The sequence below is a fragment of the Miniopterus natalensis genome, chromosome 4 (assembly GCF_054644295.1).
Source record: "Miniopterus natalensis isolate mMinNat1 chromosome 4, mMinNat1.hap1, whole genome shotgun sequence".
Lineage (NCBI taxonomy): Eukaryota > Metazoa > Chordata > Mammalia > Chiroptera > Miniopteridae > Miniopterus > Miniopterus natalensis.
Genome location: NC_142084.1, coordinates 77,711,063 through 77,732,166, shown reverse-complemented (window position 1 = coordinate 77,732,166; position 21,104 = coordinate 77,711,063). Strand labels below are relative to the sequence as shown.

Here is a 21,104-nt window from a genome sequence, read left to right as displayed (position 1 = left end):
TACTGATTCTACCGAACAGGTCTTGCTTTATTTAATAGTTAAGAGCTAAAAGATGGTAGTCTCTTACAGGCTTTATTATTATCTTCCTGTTGGGAAGTATAAATCAGCAACTGTTGCAGAGCCTGTGGTACCAGTTTGCTCACAGCTCTCAATTGATGAGGTCTGTCAGGGTTGAGATCAGGATTTATGAGGAGAGCATGGTTATTATTGATCCTTGGGAACAACACTACTCATGCTAGAGCCACAGTGATGGCCTCACTTACTGCTAAACTGAGAGGAGGGAGGGTTCTTTTTTTTGTTTTCACTAAACTATACCATTTGGGGGGGAAAAGAGAGGGAACATTTTAAGCAGTTTCCATGTGCAAAGGATTGAAGGCTGGGCTTGTTCCATCACTAGAATGTTAAGTGTGAAAAGTCCTAATTTCTAAACCTAGCTTTTGCTGAAGTGATTATGACCATGGAAAAAAGTTTGATTGGGACTTGCTTGGTTTCCAGGTTGCAATAACATCTTTTTGATAAAGTGTCTTTATGGGCACAGACTAGACACTATCCAAATACCACAGTATTTTAATTTTGACAACATAGTTACAGCTGTCGTTGAGATAGTGTGTTTCTTTTATTTATTTTTAAGGTTATTAGGCAGTAGTCACAGTCACATCTCATAGGAAGGAAGGAAACTTGGGTTCTCTCTTCACTGTCTTGACACAGTACCTGGCATTTTCATTTAAGTGGAGACGAGCTGCTGGTCTTGAAATGCCTGCTGCTGTTGAAATAAATGGCTCTTAACGTGGCTTCAGGAAAGGCCACAACTTTTTTGGAATTGCTTTACTTTTGTATGGGTAAAATAAAGCCAATTTGTATGATTGTCCCTTGTCTGATCATTTTTCAGTTTGCCCCATCAGGAGTACATACTCCACATGTTAAACTTACCAGTTGCACCTATTTCCTTTTTTTATCTCTGCACTGATTCTCCTTGCTGTTTTTGTGTAAAGTGCTGGTTTGGTTAACATTTCAGGAAAGGACAAGGAAGCCAAGGCTGTAGATTTAAACTTTGAACACTTGGCTTTCTTGCTTTCAACTGCCAGGCAAATGCATTATTAATAAATATGCCTTCCAAATTGTTAATTTTATTTTTAAAAAGTTTTATATTTAAATATCTCCTTGCAATAGTGATTTAAAAATCCTGTAATAATTTTAATGTCCTTTGAACAAAGGAGTTAGAATAGGCAGGACTTGTTGAGGCCATTAAGGAGGGTTATTTTATCCTTGTAGCGCTAAACCAAACTTGAAAACTGAGTTGGAGAAGGCTTTACCATCATAAAAATAATCCTTTAAAAAATAGCCTATTTAGAGATTGTTTTCTCCAAACTAAGCTTTAAATTTCTGTTTTCTGTGTGCCGTCTTCAAGCTCAGCAGACATTTTAGTGGTTGACTTGATGGGTTTTAACATCATGAATTGGCAATCCAAACCTTGAGGAAAATCTGCAGAATCTTTTGAAATGCTTTGTTTTCCCCCTTCCCCCTTTGTGTAGATTAGAATCAAGTGAGTCTGTTTAGATGCAAACCGAGTTCTAAATTTGCATTTATCTGTGCCCTTTAATGAGGAGGTTGAGAAAGCAAGAATAAAGCCTGGGTGAAGTTACAGAATTTGTGGAGTGTAGTGCATAATGAAAGTACAGGGCCCCTTGTTTAAAAATTAGGATTTCAAGACCACAGCAATAGCAGAAAACTAGGTATGTGGCCCTCCTGAGTGCAGGGCCCTAGATTATGCAGGTTGCCCACCCTTGTATCCTGCAACACCATGTGTATGCCTTTGAGCATATACACATCCTTGATATAGCATTTGAGTTCAGCCTAGTGGCATTGTAATTTGTGTGCTGTTTATGTGCTTTCACCAGTAAGAGTGCATGTGTAAAACTTCCTCCCTTACCCAAAAAAGTGAGTCACGCAGACTTCTTTCCTATAGATTTGGATTGCCTCTAGTCATGATTGAGAGTCCAGACAGGGAAATTGATGTGGAAATAGCTTGTTTATGGTGGGAGGAACATCAAGGACATTGTTAATGAGTTTCACATACCTTTACTGCACACCTGTAATGCCTAGTTCTGTGGTTTAGAGAATATGGAGTGTTTCTGGGCTTTCTTATAAGGCAGAGGCTCCATACAAGGTTGCTGATGATTGTTCTAAATTCCCATTGTTTTCTTGGCTTTTCTCCCTTGGTTTATGTGTCGTCTGGAAACTGATTTGTAGTTGGTGAGGTAACATACGTGGAGCTCTTAATGGACGCTGAAGGAAAGTCAAGGGTAAGTGTCTTGAGAGAATTTCTTCTGTGGATTTACCAAATGAAAAATGTAACTGTATGGTGGCGTGGAATCGAATGAAATCAGGAAGGCAGTGAGTGCTCATGTTATAGTAGCCATGTTTGATTTTGCCAAACATTTGAGTGGGGTGGGAAGGGATTTGTAAACGGGAGTCCTGCTTTTCCAAATGGCTGGCCAAAGAGCTTTTTGGTATTCTGTTTGGATGCCCAATTTTGATAACTGGGGACCAATTGTAGCATTGTCTTTTTGTTAACAGAGGAATTGGCTGTGTGTGAATTATGCATGGAATTTTAGCGGTGGTATATTAATGTAAAACGCGTGTTCTTGTCTAGAAAATGATACTCTTGGTTGGTTGCTGAATTTGAAAGTTGTGTGAACCAAAGGTTCCGAAAAGTTGCCTTTGTGCCAGTAAATTGTAAAACAAATATTTAAAATCTGAACGTTTAAAATTGGCCTAGTTTAAAGAGAAAATAAACTATTTTCTGTCGTGCAATAGAATGGCTTAGAATAATCCAAAGGATGAGCTCAATTTATGGAAGGGATGGATTTAGGAGGAGTATGATAAGGAATTGATTGAGTACAAAGGGAAGCAGATCTAAAAAGTTTGTGTGATTTCTTGGAGAACCTGAATTTAGGTCTGCTTATTATAACTTCAGCAATTATAGTGCAATGCTGGTAATGTGCAGGGAAAGGAGGTAATAAGGAGTGCAGCTTTTAATAAGGAAGGCTAGGCAAGACACTTCTGTCAGCTTCCTCTTAGAAGGGTTAATTTAAAAAAACAAACCTAACTTTGTTACATAAATCATTTTTATAACTCATTGATATTTACTTTTTTTTCCCTTTTTTTCCCCTCTTTCCTTGCTCTTCTGATTGGTCTGTGGCTTCTTCCAAAGGGATGTGCGTAAGTATTGTCTAGTTACTTATTGGCAATTGAGCCTTCTAAGTTGCAGGACTGGTTTCACTCATTTCCTTTTGACTCTTCCTAGTGTTGTTGAATTCAAGATGGAAGAGAGCATGAAAAAAGCTGCTGAAGTTCTAAACAAGCATAGTCTGAGTGGAAGACCACTGAAAGTCAAAGAAGTAAGCTCTTGAAACACTAGATGTAGTTTGTAATTGTCAAGTCCTATTTGGAGTTAGGAAAAGACAAAAGTAGTCCTGGACTATGTTTTATGGAGTGTACCCACCTGTTTTTAATGAAGAGGGTCAGTCACAGGGTTCTGTAGTCACTTCTGTAAGAACTTTGAATTAGTGGCTGAGTACATCCTGAGTGACTACTGCCTGCCTTCCTAACATCTGTGATCTTAACCAGCCTGCCTTGTTTTCTCAGAGTCATTCACATTGAGCCTGTGGTGGTTTTTTAAAGGATTCTATACTTAACAGTTTGACCCCTATTCTTGGCCCTCCTTTTTCCTTTTTTTAAATGTTTTTATTGATTTCAGAGAGAAAGGGAGAGGGAGAGAGAGAGAGAAACATCATTGGGAGAGAGTCATTGATCAGCTACCTCCTGCACGCCCCCTACTGGGGATTGAGTCAGCAACCCACTCATGTGCCCTGACCAGGAATCAGACCTTGACCTCCTGGTTCAGTAGGCCTATGTTCAACCACGGAGCCATGCTGGACAGGCTCCTTTTTTCTTTTTTATGTTGAGTTTGTCATGACTCAAATCCTCTTTCATATCTAATCCAAATCAAATACCTTCTCTCCCTCAAGGAAGAGGGAGGTTTTTTTTATTGATTCAGACCCTCCTTGGCCTTTTTTCCCCCAATCTTCACCTCGGGATATGTTTATTGATTTGAGAGAGAGGAGGGGGGAGAAAGAGAGAGGGAGAGAAACATTGATGTAAGAGAAACATTGATTGATTGCCTCTCACTCACCCCAACCAAGGAATGAACCTGCAATCTAGGTATGTACCCTGACTGGGAATCGAACCCTTGACCTTTCGGTGTACAGGATGATGCTCCAGCCAACTGAGCCACACTGGCCGGGATGCTCATTGACTTACTTTGTCTGTTGTTCTTGGAGGAAGATCGGTATATTCAGAGCTCAAGGAGGAAAGTGTGGTAGGGTTTAAGTTCTCTTGTGTGTCGAAGGTGATACACAAAAGGGCAGAGAGTTTAAGAATAGTGTCAATACCAGAACTTCACAGACCTGTCCAGACTACATGGGAGTCAGATGCCTGAATAATGTGAAGGATGGAGTACCTTAGTGATCTAGAACTGTTTTTTCAAACCTTTGGGAAAATCACTGATTGGGTTTGCAGGAATTACAAAACCCCATTGAATAAGTAAGAGTCAACTATGCCAAGCCCATGAAGATCTTATTTCAACCTGGAAGTTATGTGTTGTGTCAACTAATTATGTCAAAAAACTCAACCCACCCCCCTTTATTTTTTTACTTAGTTCAGTTGAGACCTAAGTTTTACACCCTTCCTTCCTTGGTCCTTTGGTTGGTATTCTTCCTGGCCTGGTGGTTTTAGTTCATTTGAATTTTTTATTACAGATTATGAGAAATGCTTTCCAAACAATCTCTCAATTTCTGAAAATTTGGGGCTATCACTTACTGGGTCGGTTAAATGTAACACTTTTGTGCTCATTTTAGGATCCTGATGGTGAACATGCCAGGAGAGCAATGCAAAAGGTGATGGCTACGACTGGTGGGATGGGTATGGGACCAGGTGGCCCAGGAATGATTAATATCCCACCCAGTATCCTAAATAATCCTAACATCCCAAATGAGATTATCCATGCATTACAGGCTGGAAGACTTGGAAGCACAGTATTTGTAGCAAATGTAAGTAAACGAAACAGTGTCTGAAGTAGAAAAAAAATCAGAACTTTATGAAACAATCTTATCAATGTGTCATAAAAAGTAGGTTTGATGTTTGAGAAGAAAAACTTAAGAGAGGGTTATGTTATCTTCTTGATCTACTTTAAAAAATTAGCCTTGGTTAGGCTTTGTTCCCTAATGACCACTGCGGTCATAAGTTATAGGTTTGACTGTGGTCCCTTGGGGGTTGTGTTTACTGGTGTTTTTGTTGGTGTTTATAAAAGTAGCTGCTGAGTCTGCATTCTTGGTGAGTTTATTTAGGTGCAGGGTAAAAAAATTTCTGAGCAGAGATTATGTACTGACCCTTCTCCCTTCTTGGGTCTGGGATAAATGGTAATGCCTTTGTCATTTGCAAAGGGAAATGTTTTTTAAAAAGAAATGGGTAGGAGAAGATGATATACTCTGGGGAAGCAATTTTTTTTAATGTTTAATTATAAACATTACTTTGAAATGATTGAGGTGACTTAGCTGTTATTTCAGAGAAAAGAGACGGTAAATGGCAGTTAAGGCCAGGCTTTATAGTCCTATTTGGAAAATACAACTGCAGTACATAGTTTTTGTGATATATTTTTCTAATGCTTGCTTCCAAACAAAGCACGTTGCATGCATGTAATAAAAATGTTGTTTTTCTTAAGATTGAGATTTTCTTCCCCCTTCTCTTGATTAGCTGGATTATAAAGTTGGCTGGAAGAAACTGAAGGAAGTTTTTAGTATGGCTGGTGTGGTGGTCCGGGCAGACATTCTTGAGGATAAAGATGGAAAAAGTCGTGGAATAGGCACTGTTACTTTTGAACAGTCCATTGAAGCTGTGCAAGCTATATGTATCCTTTTACTGGAATTGAAGTCTTGGGGAACAGTTTGTCTAAATGTTATTTTAGTAATACAGGTTTGTGTGGGGAAGTGGTAACTTTGTATCTCTATTTTCTGAGTGAGGAGGGAATGCATTACTGTGGAATTTGAAAAGTTCTCCATGATGGAATTAATTTAGTCCTGTGTAGATAGAAGGGCTGGTTAGAAAGGAGGCACATTCTTATGGGTGGTGGTCTTTTCCAATGATTTCTTTTTAGAGGAGTCTGGTTTGAAATGGGGAGTCCAATGAATGTGTCACTGGAGAAAAAAAATCGGTTAGTTCATATATAAGCCTTTGCAGGGCCCTATCTCTCCAATGGATTGACATCATTCTGAAAGAAGCACTTCTCTCTTACCCCAGGCTGATTACCTTAGAATTACATTTTTGTAGCCGCAATGTAGAATACCACACAGAACACAGTTACTGAATTCAGGCAAGATTGTCATTGAGTATTTTGCCCAGAAAACATGGTACTTAAAAAATGTTAGGATACCTGGCCTGTTGGACACGTATAGAAAACTGATGCCAGTGCTTAAGAGGATGGTTTGGTGAGAAGTATAAGGTGGTATGAATGAAGCTCTGCACCTAAGTTGTAAGCTGAGGTTTACTTACTTCCTCCTTGAGCTTTATTTATTGTTCCTTTTATGCTGACTTGAGAACCAAACACAATTACTTGAAAGTATGATGAGGAATCAAAATTGCTCAGAAATTCATCACACAATTTAAATTATTTTGTCTATTTCTCTCCTGCTGTGCATGTTTTTAGAATTGTAAGAAATTGCCTTAATTTTAATATCAGCTATGTTTAATGGCCAACTGCTATTTGATAGACCAATGCACGTGAAAATGGTAAGTTAATAGGATCTCTTCATAATACATTCAAGTACATCTAGCAAGAACATGGAATTGTTAAAAGTGCACATACAGCGATTTTCAACCAGTGTGCCGTAAGAATTTTTAAAACATGCAATACCTGACTCTTTATTTTTATTGAATTTATTGGGGTGACATTGGTTAATTAAATTATGTAGGTTTCAGGTGTGTAATTCTATAATATATCCTCTAATACTTGACTGTTTAGTCAGGGACACTGACCTCTTCCCTTAGATCGTCAAATAAAATGACAAACAGCCAACACAACAGTAACCATCTGGTGTGAATGAATCAAAAGTATATCTATTTTTTTGTCAAATTGTCAAGGGAGATTTATTTTTTATTTTTTAAAATATCTTTATTGATTTCAGAGAGAGGAAAGGAGAGGGGGAGAGAGAGAGATAGAAACATCAGTGATGAAAGAGTCATTGATCACTGCCTACTGCGTGCCCCCGACTGGGGATGGAGCCCTCAACTTGAGCATGTGCCCTGACCAGGAATCGAACCCCAATTGCCTGGATCCTAGGTCGACACTCAACCGCTGAGCCATGCCCGGCCGGGCAAGAGAGAGAGATTTTAGTGTGCCGCAGAATTTTAGCAATTAGTTTATGTGTGCCTTGAGATGAAAAAGGTTGAAAATCAGTGGTCTAAGTTAAATACGGAGTGGTATGGTGAGCATATTTATGATAAAAATAACCTTTGTTCATGCAGCTCTCACTTCAGATATATTTTTCTTTGCACAGTTGGCTGATTGGCATGGTGAGGCCAATTGAGTATTCTGCTTGAGCAAATGATCAATTTCAAAGAACGATTATATACCGTGGGTTTCCATTGGAATGTGGTGAGGGCAAGGTAGTTAGCACTCAAATTCAGAAATAAAGTAAGAGGAACTGTAAAGGAGTTTGTTAAATTACTTGAAACGTTTAGTTTAGTTTTGTAGAAATAGGTAATTGCTTCATGTGATTGAAAACTCAAAAAGCATGAAAAAGATAATGTGAGAGTCTTGCTCTTGCTTTGTACCCAGGTCCTGTCCATGCCCCACAATATATACATAAGTGTATATTTTAATCCTTCCCCTTTACACAAAAGTTAGCAAGGTATACTCCCTTTTTTTTGAAGATTATTTTGGAATTTATTTATTTATTTATTTATTTAGAGAAACAGTTTGTTGGTTCACTTATTTATGCATTTATTGGTTGATTCTTGTATGTGCCCTGACTGGGGGATCAAACCTGCAACCTTGGCTTATTGGGACAACGCCCTTCTTAACTAAACTGAGCTACCTGGCCAGGGCTCTGTACTCCTTTTGATACTTGTGTGATATTCTGTGGTGAGGGTGTATAATTATCAAACTAGTCCTCTGTTGATGGGAATTGTTTCCATCTTTTGCTGTTGCCAACAGTCTTCTAGGAATACTGAGATTTATTCACGTTCTTTTTCAGGATGAGAGGGCCTTACCAAAGGGAGATTTTTTCCCTCCTGAGCGTCCACAACAGCTTCCCCGTAAGTGTCTCAATTATTATGGCTGAGATTTTGGATTTGATTTTATACTAACCAGAAAACTACAGTTGCCCTTGAACTTGTGCTATGTTATTCTGCAGTACTCTGGGTGGTTCTTGAGGAAAAAATTCAAAAAGGGGTTTTTTTCTGTAGAATATTTTAGGGTGAAAATTGAGCAGATTCACAGCTTAGCAAGGATTGTTAGGATTGGTTTGTGGTGAGACAGGCTAGCCACCCAGGATAGAGAGAATGTATTTGGGCATTTTGAAGAGTGTCCTGGGGTTTCGGGAAGGAAGAACCCAAAACTGCAAAGGGAATTAAAGCTAGGCTGCACTTGAGTCCAGAAGAGATAGGTTATCATCATAGGGCCTAGCATTTCCACTCCTAGGTACACTATGAGAGAACTAAAAACTTTCATCCACACGAAAATTCATAGCAGCATGATTTCAGTAGATGAGTAGATAAATACAATGTGGTAAATCCATACAGTGGAACATTACTCAGCCATTAAAAGAAAAGTACCTATATGTGTTACAGCATGGATGAGACTTGATTCCATCTATAGGAAACATCCAGAACAGGTGACTCTGTAGGCAGAAAGTAGATTAGTGGTTGCCAAGGACTGGGGAGAGGGATAAGTGGAGAGTGTCTGCTAATGGGATGGGGTTTCTTTTTGGGGTGATGAAAATGTTCTGGATTTAGATGGTGGTGGTGATTGCTTAACTCTGAATATACTAAAAATAACTGAGCTGTACACTTTAAATGGGTGACTCTTTTAGTGTGTGAAGTGCAGCAATCAAATTTTTTATATAGGGTTATTTGCAATATCCAGGTGCAAATCTGCTGTAACAGGGAAGGCTAGTTAATAGGCTACATAGATAGAAATAGTACACATTAGTGAAGTCCGGCACTCCATCTGGCAAGTTCATCAGGGGTAAGCTGAACCTGAGCACAGACGGTAGTGGGAGTGAAGTCCTGTTGTAGCATGGGGGTTGGAGAATCAGCAGTGCTGGCCAGGCTAGCGTGTAGGAGGTAGACTGTGGGGAGGATGGGGTGGGTGGGGGTGGGAACTGCTTGTTCTGTGTTAGTGAGGACTTCCCACTAGGTAAGGCAGTTGGGGCGGGGCATTTTGGAAGGCTAGTCAGTGCCTCCATTCTGGAGCAGTGACTTAAGTATGGAGCTCAGCCCTCAGAGACTAGAACACTAACTCTTGAGGGCCTTTGCAGATTAGGGTTATAGAAGCATAATAGAGGCACATACTGAGGGAAGGTCGATGGCTTCAGGCATAGGAGATGGGCTTATCTATTGAAAGTTAACATTTATTGAAGGACCGCATTTCTCTGTCATAATCAATGGGATCACTTGCAGTGATCGTCCAGGTTCAGGGTGATAGCTTTTGTTGACTTTTGGTGGGGTGGGGTGCTGCTTGGCAACTTTGGCAGGCACACATGGGGCCCCAGGGAGCCCATTATCCATGGCTTTTGGTCTCTGATCACATTTCAGAGGGCTGACTTGAAGTGTTCAGTGCGCTGGAGAGTTAAGTAACCTTGGTGGTTTCTTGCTGTTGTTTCTATGCAATTCAAAAACAGGGATGTTAATCAGATTAAATACTTGGGAACTCTGTTGGGGTCTTTGGGGATGTGTGTGTGACAATGATTAATAAAATGATATAGGCGTCAAGTGTACAGTTCTGTAGTATATCATCTGTATATTATGTGTGTTCACCACCCCAGTCAAGTCTTCCATTGCTATTTATTCCCCACACCCTCTTCTATCTCTGTTTCTAATGAACTTTTTTCCATTTAAAAAAGTTACCTGGTCTTGGTTTAAGCCTCAGACCATGGTGACCTAGAGCATTGCAAGTGTCTTACACTATCTCAGGCCTTGTTGGATACTTTTAAATTTTTGATTTTATTATTAAACATGTTTTTATTGATTTTTTAAGAGAGGAAGGGAGATTGATTGATAGAGATAGAAACATCGATGAGAGAGAAACATCAATCAGCTGCCTCCTGCACGCCCCCTACTGGGGGTTGAGCCCACAACCTGGGCATGTGCCTTGACTGGTAGTCAAACCAGTGACCTCTTACTGCATGGGACAATACTGAGCCGCACTGGCACGGCTGTTTTTATTGATACTAGAGAAAGAAACAGGCAAACATCAGTGTGAGAGAGAAAACATTGATTGGTTCCCTCCTGTATGTGCCCCAGTTGAGGATTGGGCCCGCAGTGTAGCTGTGTGCCCTGACCTGGAATCAAAACCGCAACCTTTTGGTGTATGAGATGACCATGCCAATCATGGTCAACCAGCTAAGCAACCCAGCCAGGGCAAGCCTTGTTGGCTATTTTGAGACCAGTCTGTATTCTTGGGTTTCTCTTTGTGGAGTGTGGAGTTGAAGGTGGGCTGGGTATCTGTCTATGGGTTAGGAAGCTTTGTGAGTAGAGGGTGGATTCTGTGATCCCACTAACTTAATTGGGAGGTAGAGGTGGGCATATTTGTTTATGCTTCCCACCTGATGTCCTGAGTTGCCTCTTTTTGTTGTTTGCTAATACTCACCTGAGGGTAATTTTTCCATTGGTTTTTAGAGAGAGTGGGGAGAGGGGGAGAAACATTGATGTGAGAGAGACACATGAATTGGTTGCCTCCCAAACGTGCCCTCACTGAGGGACTGTGGTCAAACCTGCAACCTGGGTGCCTGCCCTTGACCAGGAATCGAACCTGCGACCTTTTGGTGCATGGGGCGACTAACCACTGAGCCACACTGGCCAGGACTTGAGTTACTTTTTTTGATCAAACATTGCTCAGTTCACCATTTAGGGAAACAAATAGGTGCTTACCATTTTTATTGTGTTCAGTTATTTGTAACTTTCAGGTGAACTGATTTTTAGGTGCCCTCTTATACATATCACCAACTCTAATCTGTAATGATATATAAAAAGTTATACCTTAAAAAGGACAGCTCCTAAATGTACCACTATTGAGTTACAAATTAGACCCTGGGTTTGTTTTCAGAGGTGGGGGGTGGGAATGGAGCTTGACAGTTATGACTCTTTTTTCCTTTTAGTGTCGCGGTTTATTCTAAGTTAGTGGAATTTATACTTTTTTATTTCAGAGAGAGGAAGGGAGAGAGGGGAAGAGAAACATCAATGATGAGAGAGTCATTGATCGGCTGCCTCCTGCACGCCCCCAATGGGATCGAGCCCGCAACCCGGGCATGTGCCCTGACCGGGAATCGAACCCCGATCACCTGGATCTTAGGTCGACGCTCAACCGTTCAGCCACGCCTGGCCGGGCTATACTTTTGACTTTTTCTTTTCCTTTCAGATGGACTTGGTGGTATTGGCATGGGGTTAGGACCAGGAGGGCAGCCTATCGATGCCAATCACCTGAATAAAGGCATCGGCATGGGAAACATAGGACCCGCAGGTGAGAATTAATTACAGTGTATCTTGATTGGGAACTTAGGGAAGTTATAAATTACTAACATTATATAATTAAAATTATTAATTATTGGGATAACTGGACATTGAAGAATTTAGAAGAAATAAAGATTTAATTGAGACAAAATTCCCTCCTTTTTTGTATTTTTCCTGAATTGGATCCTTTTTTCCCCCTAAAGCCATCATACCCCTTAGCACTTTATCCTTGCATGACCTTCTGAGCAGAGATAGTTAAGCCATTCGGTAAAAGGAGGTAAGCCAGAGAATTGGTCTTGCTCAAGGTCACACTATCAGTTAGTGATAGAGACTATAGGTCTCCAGACCATGGGACCACAACACTGTCACAGTCTGTTACCCATACCCTCTTGGGCTCAGGCCTTGATGTTGACATGGCTTCTAGAGGTAGGAGCATTGATGGATGCCAAAAGGCATGGGGGGGGCCTCATTACATGACAGCATAGATGTTGTAAGCCACAGGACATGTTTTTGTAGAAAAGAAATAGCTAATGAATGAAGCATGGACCTGTAGAATAAACTTTAAACTTTGCTGTTTAGCATTTTCATTTCTGTGCAGTGAGGCATTTATATACTATTAAGAAATATTTTATTTTTATGATTTCAGACTTAAGAAAGAAAGCCTGTCTTTCTTGAAATCCTTTGAATTTCAAGATGGGTGCCCCTCCACCCTGCTGTTAATCAGTTCTGTATATCCCTTGTCTTCCTCTCAGTTTAAACTCTGGGGGCCTACCTCAAAGGCCTGGGCAATCCCCTCAACTGGCTCTATTAATCTGACCACCATACCCTCCTGCCTGACACCTAAGAGGAAAGGCTGGGGTGGGGGAGGGAAGCCTTAGTGTTTTTAGAAACTGCTTTTTACTTAGAGAATTTTACCTTTCAAAGGGATTTTTAAATACACTTCTCCTAAAATAAGCTACTAATGAATGTTTCCTAGTTTGTTACCTGATAATTAGATTTCATGTTTAAAACTATCTGCCTTAGTCATTTAATTAACCTATGTGAACCCTACAGAATTTTGAGTCACATGGTGATTATTTTGCTAAAGGTTTAAATACTTTCTTGGAAATGTGATGGTTTGACAGTTAAAATAGTAGAGTCGTGTGTGTGTGTCCACCCCTCTTCTTGACAATTAAAATATATTAGTAATCAGAGATTGCATTTGCCTGTTTAGAATGTCTTGTGTTTGTTTTTTTTTTTTAAGTTCAGATGTTACTGCTTTGACATAATTTTAGTTTGCATTGACTTTTTCTTTTTAAGGAATGGGAATGGAAGGCATAGGATTTGGAATAAATAAAATGGGAGGTAAGATATTTGAAATGCACAAATATAATCGCTTTTAGGTGTGGTTTTCTCTCTTTTTTTCCTCTTTCTCTTCTCTTAAGCCCTGCATGAAATTCTCACTTTGAGTTCCAGAAAGTTTGAGTCTCGAAATTAATCTGTTGATCCTTCCAGTGGGTGTCTTGGCCTTTTGCTTTTTAAAGTTTTTTTGTTTTTTTAAAATATATCTTTATTGATTTCAGAGAAAGGAAAGGAGAGGGAGAGAGAGAGATAGAAACATCAATGATGAGAGAGTCATTGATCGAGCCTGCAACTCGGGCATGTGCCCTGACCAGGAATCGAACCCTGATCGCCTGGATCCCAGGTCGACGCTCAGCCGCTGAGCCACGCCTGGCCGGGCTAAAGTTTTTTTAAAATAATGTTTTTATTGATTTCAGAGAGAGGAAGGGAAAGGGAGAGAGAGAGAAACATCAATGAGTGAGAACATCAGTTGGCTGCCTTCTGCACACCCTTTACTGGGGATCGAGCCAGCAACCTGGGCATCAGGTTGGGAATCAAACCGGTTACCTCTTGGTGCATGAGTTGATGCTCAACCATGGAGCCACACTAGCTGGGCAGGTGTCTTCGGTTTTGGTTCTGGCTTTCTCACTGGCTCTGTGACCTTGGGCAAATCACTTCATCTCTCTGGGCCTCTCTTTGCTTGTCTATTCATGAAGGGGATGGATGAGATCAGCCTTGTGAGCTGATTTTTAAACAAGGGGCATTAGCATTTGCTTTTGTTTTTTCTAAAAGTCCATAAACTTGGTAAGTAAGTTCCTGGCAGGAAATGAAATATGCCTAAAATGAAACTTGGCTGGGAAAACAGTTTTCTTTTCCTGATCAGTCTAAGCAGTCTTGTAGGGATAGTGCTGAAATGTGAATTCTTTTTCAGGCATGGAGGGACCCTTTGGTGGTGGTATGGAAAACATGGGTCGATTTGGATCTGGGATGAACATGGGCAGAATAAATGGTAAGACAAATGTTGCCTTCCTGCTTGCTCTTCCTCTTTGCTGGTTATTGGGTCTTGGGTGACCTTTAGGCAGTAGACCCATTTTTAAAAATACATGTTTTCATTGATTTTAGGCAGATAGGAAGGGAGAAAGAGAGAAACATCAATTGGCTTCCTCTCATGTGCCCTGAATAGGAATCAAACCAGTGATCTCTTGGTACATGGGTCTTTGCTCAACCACTGCGCCACACCGGTCAGGCAGTAGACCCATTTTTAATAAATGATTCTCCCTTCCGCTGAATCAGATGTCTTCAAATTGCCTTAAATATAAATAAAATCATAGGTTTATGTTTTAGACACTAGACTTAATGGTAGGTAAGTGTTTATTCTCTTAGTCATTAAACTCTTGAGATGTCCTGTGTTCTGAATCTTCCCCCATTAATAGTCCAGTAAAAATGTAAAGCTATCTTACTGCCTGTAACACTAGCAAGCATCATGTAGGCACCTGTGCTTATGTTTTGCACGCTTTAAAATGGTCTCCAAGTGTAAGAGATTAGTTTCTTCAGTGTTTTTGATGAAGTTCATGTCTCCCCTGTAGTGCTGGACTGATGAATTCTTGATCAGCTGATCTGATGATTCTTGAGTTGTGAGCAGAAACATTAATTTAGTTTTTGCATAACACAAATTTTTGTGCACTATCAGTCAAATCTTACAGCTTTTCCAACCTCCTAACAGATATAATGATAATACTAATTATAATGACAATGTTATTTCATTTAGCCCTTGCAAGAACCACATGGTGTGTAGGTACTGTTATCCCCATTTCATCAGAAACTGAGGCCCAGAGTGTGACTTGCCTAAGGTCACCTGGCTAGTAATGGTGTGATATGGATCCAGGCTGTCTGTCTCCACAGTCTGGCTCTTAATGTGCTGCAATCCTGCCTTTTAGAATTGCTTCTACACTGGCATTAGTCAGCCCTCCTCACCAGCATGGCTGTTGAGTGTGCCGTGAGAAACCTGCAGTCTGTCTTTCTAAAATCCTCGGTATATTGGTGGACTCTGACCCCACCTGTGGGAACACTGCTTCCTTTGTATATACAAACTTCTTTAGAATGGAAAGTCATAAAGGATTTGGGGTTAAACCTTTTTTTGCTGGTCCATAGGAATGGATGATAGGGAGATAGTATAGAGCAATAATACTTTACTAGGATAGACTTGATATTTCAGCTGTCAACTGGAAAAAGATGTTCCTGATGAATAAACTGTTCTTCATGAGGTGCCTTGTTCTAGATGATGAGAAGAAGATGTAGGAAGGTCCTCACCATGATTTAGGAATGAACAAAGGTCTGTGTTGCCAGTGTGCTCTCAGGGTGATCCTATGGTTTGTGTGTGCATGGGATTTTTAATAAAAATGGAAGTTGGAGAAATTTGGCTTGATAAACTGTTTACTCAGAACAGATGAACCGTTAGAAAGGGGATTTGGGTTGTTACTCTGAGTGGACTGCTGTGATTTAGAAGTAGATGGGAACAGGGTCCGGGCTTTGCTGAGCCAGATGGACAAAGTCCTTAGTGACCTGGCAGCTGGAGTGCAGCAGTTACAGATTTTGAGCCTGGTGATTAAAGGTTTAAAGTGCTGATTCTCAGAGTTACAGTGGGGGATGTGTTCTTAGGTTGTGTCCTTAGGTATTCTTGAGACATAGGTACTTAGAGTTTTTCTCTGCTCTCTACAGTAGTGAACAGGGACTTTGTTATACTTGAACTGTTTTCTAATTGAATGGTGTGAACTCTAAAGCTGTTGGTTGCTTGATCCAAGGAAAGCTTTAATCACTGGAAAATATTGAAGATGTTTCAGATTTAATTTAATGTTTAGTTGTTGACCATATGCGTAAGTTGTGGTCACAGGTGCTGATAGTATTAGACTGATTAGAAATTAATCAGGTTCTTGGGGCCAGCCAACCGGTCAGTAGATGTCAAATCTTGGTAGAATGGATGTAAATTTTTTAATTAAAAGATCATCATATCAAACAGTGACTGATTTGATGCAATATTTGGCAGTGAAAAAGTGCGCTCTTTTTTTTTTTTTTTTTTGGAGTATATTGGAGTTCACATAGAATTTCCTGAACTCTGCAGCCCGTAGACAGTGGGAAGATTAGTTCTGAGGCCTTTGCCAATGCATTAATGCCTGTATATGACTTTCTTATCTGAAGAGGGATGGATGCTGTGTTCTTCACAGGCTTATGATAAGGATTAAAGAGTGCAGCAGAGCTCCATCTGCCACTTTGGAATTTTTTTGGTCTGCCTACCAGACACAGGCTTGCACAAGTTACCTACATTTCTAGCAGAATAGCATGTCACCAATCCATGGGATTCAATTTGGTTGATTCAAACTATGAATGTAAAGTCCACCATTGCCAAAAACTGCATTTCCATATTCTAGCCTCATTAATGCTAGCCTTTTTCCAATTGAAATCATAGGGACATAACCATTTTTTGTAGTTGTGCAATAAAAGGTGTCCATTATATAGCATCTATTTACCTGATATTTCTAAGGAGCAAGATTAACAAACTAGATATTTCTAGAACCTCTCAATATGTGAAGGAAAAAAGGTGTGATATGCATTTTAAGTCTTGCTTTAGCTGAATATAAGAAGAAAAGTAGCCAGTGTTAGGAGTCAGAAGGCTTTCTCAAGCAGGCAACATCTGTGGCAGGGCTTTTCTACACAGAAGCTAGGACCTTTGTTTTTATTTTTGTATTTTTATTATTTTTTGCCCAAAGTTTAGAGGTTTTTTTAAAAATATATCTTTATTGATTTCAGAGAGAGGAAGGGAGAGGGAGAGAACCATCAATGATGAGAGAGTTGTCATTGATCAGCTGCCTCCTGCACACCCATGACTGGGGATTGAGCCCACAACCTGGGCATGTGCCCTGACCAGGAATCGAACCTTGATCCCTGGATCCTAGGTCGATGCTCAACTGCTGAGCTATGCCCAATTGGGCTAAAGTTGAGGTCTTTAAGTTACAAGTCAAAAGAGTTTTCTGTTGTTTTTATTGTTTTAAAACACAAGGTGAAGACCGTCTAGAAGCAAGGCCACTGTTGCTCCTGCAGAGATAACAACCCTTTCTCAGAGAACTGTCCTTCTATTCCTTTAAAATATACAACTAACTCAGTGTCCACACTGACAGCAATTACCAGGGACATTGGTTTCCATTCCCAGAGGGTGGAGTTTGAGGCAGTAAGACCTTGTTTTTAAAAGACATTGTAAAAATAACACATACTCCTGCCAGCATGGGAAAAAATGATGAAGTTACCCAAGCTCCATTATGTAGATGGAACCACTTCAGTTGTCGGTAGAGAAGTTCCGGTACACGTGGGCATATTTCTATATGTATATTCAAATGGCTGTGCTTGTGTATTAGATAGAGCATGGGCTTTTATTAGGTTTAGGTTTTAACCTTCACCTCACCCCTTACCAGGCATGTGACCTTGGTCAAGTTATGAAGTCATTTGAGCCTCAGTTTCTTTGTAAAGGGGCAGCAGCGGTGGAGGGTATTATAGGTGCGTGTGTGGGCTGGTTGTGAGGATTCCTTGAAATAGTAGCACACATAAAGCCCCTGGCAGGGCAGGGCATGTGGCAAGTGCCCCAGAGATGGTACCTGCTGCTGGTGGTACATAAGCAGGTTCTCTTGCAGCCTACCTTTGACTCAACATGCTCTGCAGTCCCCTATGTCAGTTACTAGTAGCAGGTGCTTGGTGTGTCCATTGTGTGGCTGTAATGGAAGTTGTAAATTAGTCCTTCATGGAGTAAGGTAGGTTGTTTTCAGAGATTCACTTGAGGTGACTTTATTTTTTTAGGAATAAAGGTTGAATGTTGGTTTCATATAGAAAAACTAAACATGCTGACTTTGTGGTGGCTGCCGTTGTTTCTATAAGAGTTTTTTGTTTTGTTAATGTCTAAAATATAATGGTATTCCTGGAAAGGCCTAGGGTAATATTTTTTTCCACAGAGATGGAGCGTGGCATGGGTGGAGGATTTGAGAGAGACTTTGCCAGAAACGAGATGGGAATGTCTCGAAGCTTTGGAGAGCCCCTTGGCAGAGGAATGGGTAAGAAGGCCCCGTGGGCCCCGTGGTGGCAGGGTCCGCCTCCTGGGGGTGCAGGAGCACTCTGATGTCAGAGATTCTTTCTTAGGCAGAGTCCACTGGTTTTCCTTAGTCTTTCAAAAAATTGTTTGTTTTCTAGACCTAGATAAAAAACTTTTTGGTCCTTGAATTTTTTTATTGCTATCTATAGCACTACTTTTGGTCTTTTCTGGTAGCTTCTTGTCCACATTGGTATGAGATATTTGCTGGCTATGGGAGTTGAAACTGCTGCACTTACATAACTCTGGCTCTCTATTCCTGGTAGAGATTGTCAAAATCCTGCCAAGTAGGGGTGTGGGTCTCTTTAGTCCAGGATGCTGTTCCAGTCAACAAGGATGGCCTGGTGTGCTTGCTGATGCCTTTTGAAGGAGAGAGCTTGGTGAATTAGAGAAGTTTTCTAACATTGGAAGGCCTTGAGTATTGAGCATGTCTAAATGCAGAGAAACTCTTTTTAGTGTTAGATTGCAAAGCAGTTTCTTCTTTACTTTTACATGGACACCTTTCCCTGTTTTGAGTTTAGGTTTTTCTGTGACTTTCAGCTTAATTCTTCTTTATTAGTATGCTGCAAGGAGATTATCTATCCCTGGGCTCAGAAGTTTGTTTCTCTCAAAGGTGGTTTAGAGCATGGATTTCCTCCTGCCCTGTGCCCTGTCTGTCCCTCATTTTCATCTGCTTCTCACCCTGTGCAGATAAGCTGCTAGGTTATAGCCTCAGAGTGCCCAGCCTCTGTCTTTATGGGACACTGTGGGCTGGGTGTGAGGATTTTAAGCTTTTTGGGTCTAATTTTGTAAGAGCTGAGCCGTATTAGAATTTATGGAGGCCCTAGAAAGAGTCACCATTCACCTCATTAGTAAGACAGGATTCTTAATTGTGCACACTATCTCTAGGACCCCGACTTCTTTGTGTTCTTCGTGAAGATCAGGAACTACTAGAAACTCCCTTGGAGCAGACAGTGTTGTTAGTGGAGACTTTTTTTTTTTTTTAATATATCTGTATTGATTTCAGAGAGAGGAGAGGGAGAGAGAGAGATAGAAACATCAATGATGAGAGAGTCATTGATCGGCTGCCTCCTGCACGCCCCTGACTGGGGATCAAGCCTGCAACCCAGACATGTGCCCTGACCAGTAATCGAACCCCAATTGCCTGGATCCCAGGTCAGTGCTCAACCGCTGAGCCACTTCCGGCTGGGCTGGTGGAGACTATTGTTTCACATTTTTACTGACTGTGGTTAGGTGACTTGAATGACTTCCTTGTATTTTTCTAGGTTGGTAGTGAAGATTTACCTTTTTATTTTTCCTGTACTTGCTTGATATTACCAGCTTTATTCTAGGTTGTTCCAAAGCTTTAGAATTTGGGAGTGAGTTTATAATTTGTATGTAACTAGGTCAGTAAAAAGTTTCTTTTTGCCATGATTGGCTTTGTTTTTGTGTTTGGAATGGTAGAGTGTTTTTATAATGATTTTATTTTTTATTTTTAAAAAATATGTTTGTATTGATTTCTAGAGAGAGAGGAAGGGGGAGGGAGAGAGAGAACATCGATGAGAGAGAAACATTGACCGGCTGCCTCCTGCATGCCCTGTACTGGGGAATGAGCTCCCAAAACCTTGGCATGTGCCCCGACTGGGAATTGAACTGTCGACCTCTTGGTGCATAGGTCACGGCTCAACCATTTAGCCACACCGTCCGGGCATGAAGTGGTAGAGTATTTTTATTATTTTTAATATGTCTTTATTGATTTCAGAGAGAGGAATGGGGCGGGGAGAAACATTAATGATGAGGCAGTCATTGATCGGCTGCCTTCTACACGTCCCCCACTGTGGATCTAGCCTGCAACCTGGGCATGTTCCCTGACCAGGAATTGAACTGCAGTCTCCTGCATTATAGATCGATGCTCAGCTGCTGAGCCACGCTGGCTGGGTGGTAGAGTGTTTTAAAAAACGTTTTAAGAACAAGGTGGCACATGACTGCCCCCATAGCCACTTTTTTCTGCTCTGAGCCCTTAATCCTTTTTGCTGCTCTCTGGTGCCTCTCTGTGATGACGCTGTTGGCTTCCACCCGGTTCCTGCAGTGGCACAGTGGATATGGTGAGGTTACTTCGTGTGGCAACAGGAAACTCGTCCTATTCTGACCTGAATAAAAATATCATCTACAGGCCTGGTGCTCTCCTGCTACTTTGGCACTTTCTCTCTGATTGATTTTGTTGTCTGTCCTGAAGCCTCCCAAAGTGACCATGGGCAAGAAGAAGAGGCTTTGTTTTGGAATTCCCTGCTGCTACTTGTCATCAGACCTAAGTTAGTAAAAAGGTCTTTGTACCAGATGAAATACTTGTAGGTTTTTAGTAGTTACCTGGATTAGTTTTCCAGATTGAGTTCTTGATTTTATATTCTGTGTTTGACAGTTTGATCATTTTGGTGCTACTTTCTGTAGCACCTCATTACTCAGTGTTCTTTTTCAAACCTGTCAAGGCAGTAGATCTTTGCGCTTCTTTGTGCAAACAATTGTACTTGGTGCTACAGGGATATAGATAAATATGGGGTCCTTGACCTTTATTCAGAACATGGTGCAGCTGAGGAGACAATGCTAAGAGTGCCTCTGGGTAGTACTGGAGGTCAGTACATCAAAGTGGCCTAGTAAGCAACTGATGGAGTTGATTCCTGGGCCCTAGGCAGCCATATAAGCACCACACAAAGGTGATGGTTTTCTCTGTGTTCAGATTTTAAAAAGCACTGCCCTAGATGGCTAATAGAAGCATGCTGCTGAGAGAGTCCTGGATCTGAGCAGAAGATATGGTTTAAGCTGAAGCAGCTGGTGTCCACGAGGGTTCAGCATAGGTAGAGGGTGTGCTGACAGGGCTGGGCAGTGTCAGGTG

The 21,104-nt window shown here is 40.9% G+C and overlaps 1 protein-coding gene across 5 annotated transcripts in view; it reads left to right on the top strand.

Annotated features, from left to right (window-relative positions):
* The window catches only part of HNRNPM (heterogeneous nuclear ribonucleoprotein M), a 41,794-nt gene that overhangs the window by 13,450 nt on the left and 7,240 nt on the right, over positions 1-21,104 (top strand). Inside the window, exons 3-13 of one of the 5 annotated variants that reach the window (XM_016203472.2) lie at positions 2,251-2,303; positions 3,215-3,222; positions 3,308-3,401; positions 4,920-4,958; positions 5,076-5,111; positions 5,815-5,968; positions 6,797-6,846; positions 8,313-8,373; positions 11,696-11,797; positions 13,087-13,131; positions 14,039-14,116. In XM_016203472.2, coding sequence (XP_016058958.2) covers positions 2,251-2,303; positions 3,215-3,222; positions 3,308-3,401; positions 4,920-4,958; positions 5,076-5,111; positions 5,815-5,968; positions 6,797-6,846; positions 8,313-8,373; positions 11,696-11,797; positions 13,087-13,131; positions 14,039-14,116 — 720 coding nt within the window. Of the gene's footprint in view, positions 1-2,250; positions 2,304-2,474; positions 3,402-4,919; positions 5,112-5,814; positions 5,969-6,796; positions 6,847-8,312; positions 8,374-11,695; positions 11,798-13,086; positions 13,132-14,038; positions 14,117-18,101; positions 18,201-21,104 lie in introns of those variants that run through there. The other 4 variants (XM_016203468.2, XM_016203469.2, XM_087816869.1 and 1 more) reach the window with 4 other exon arrangements.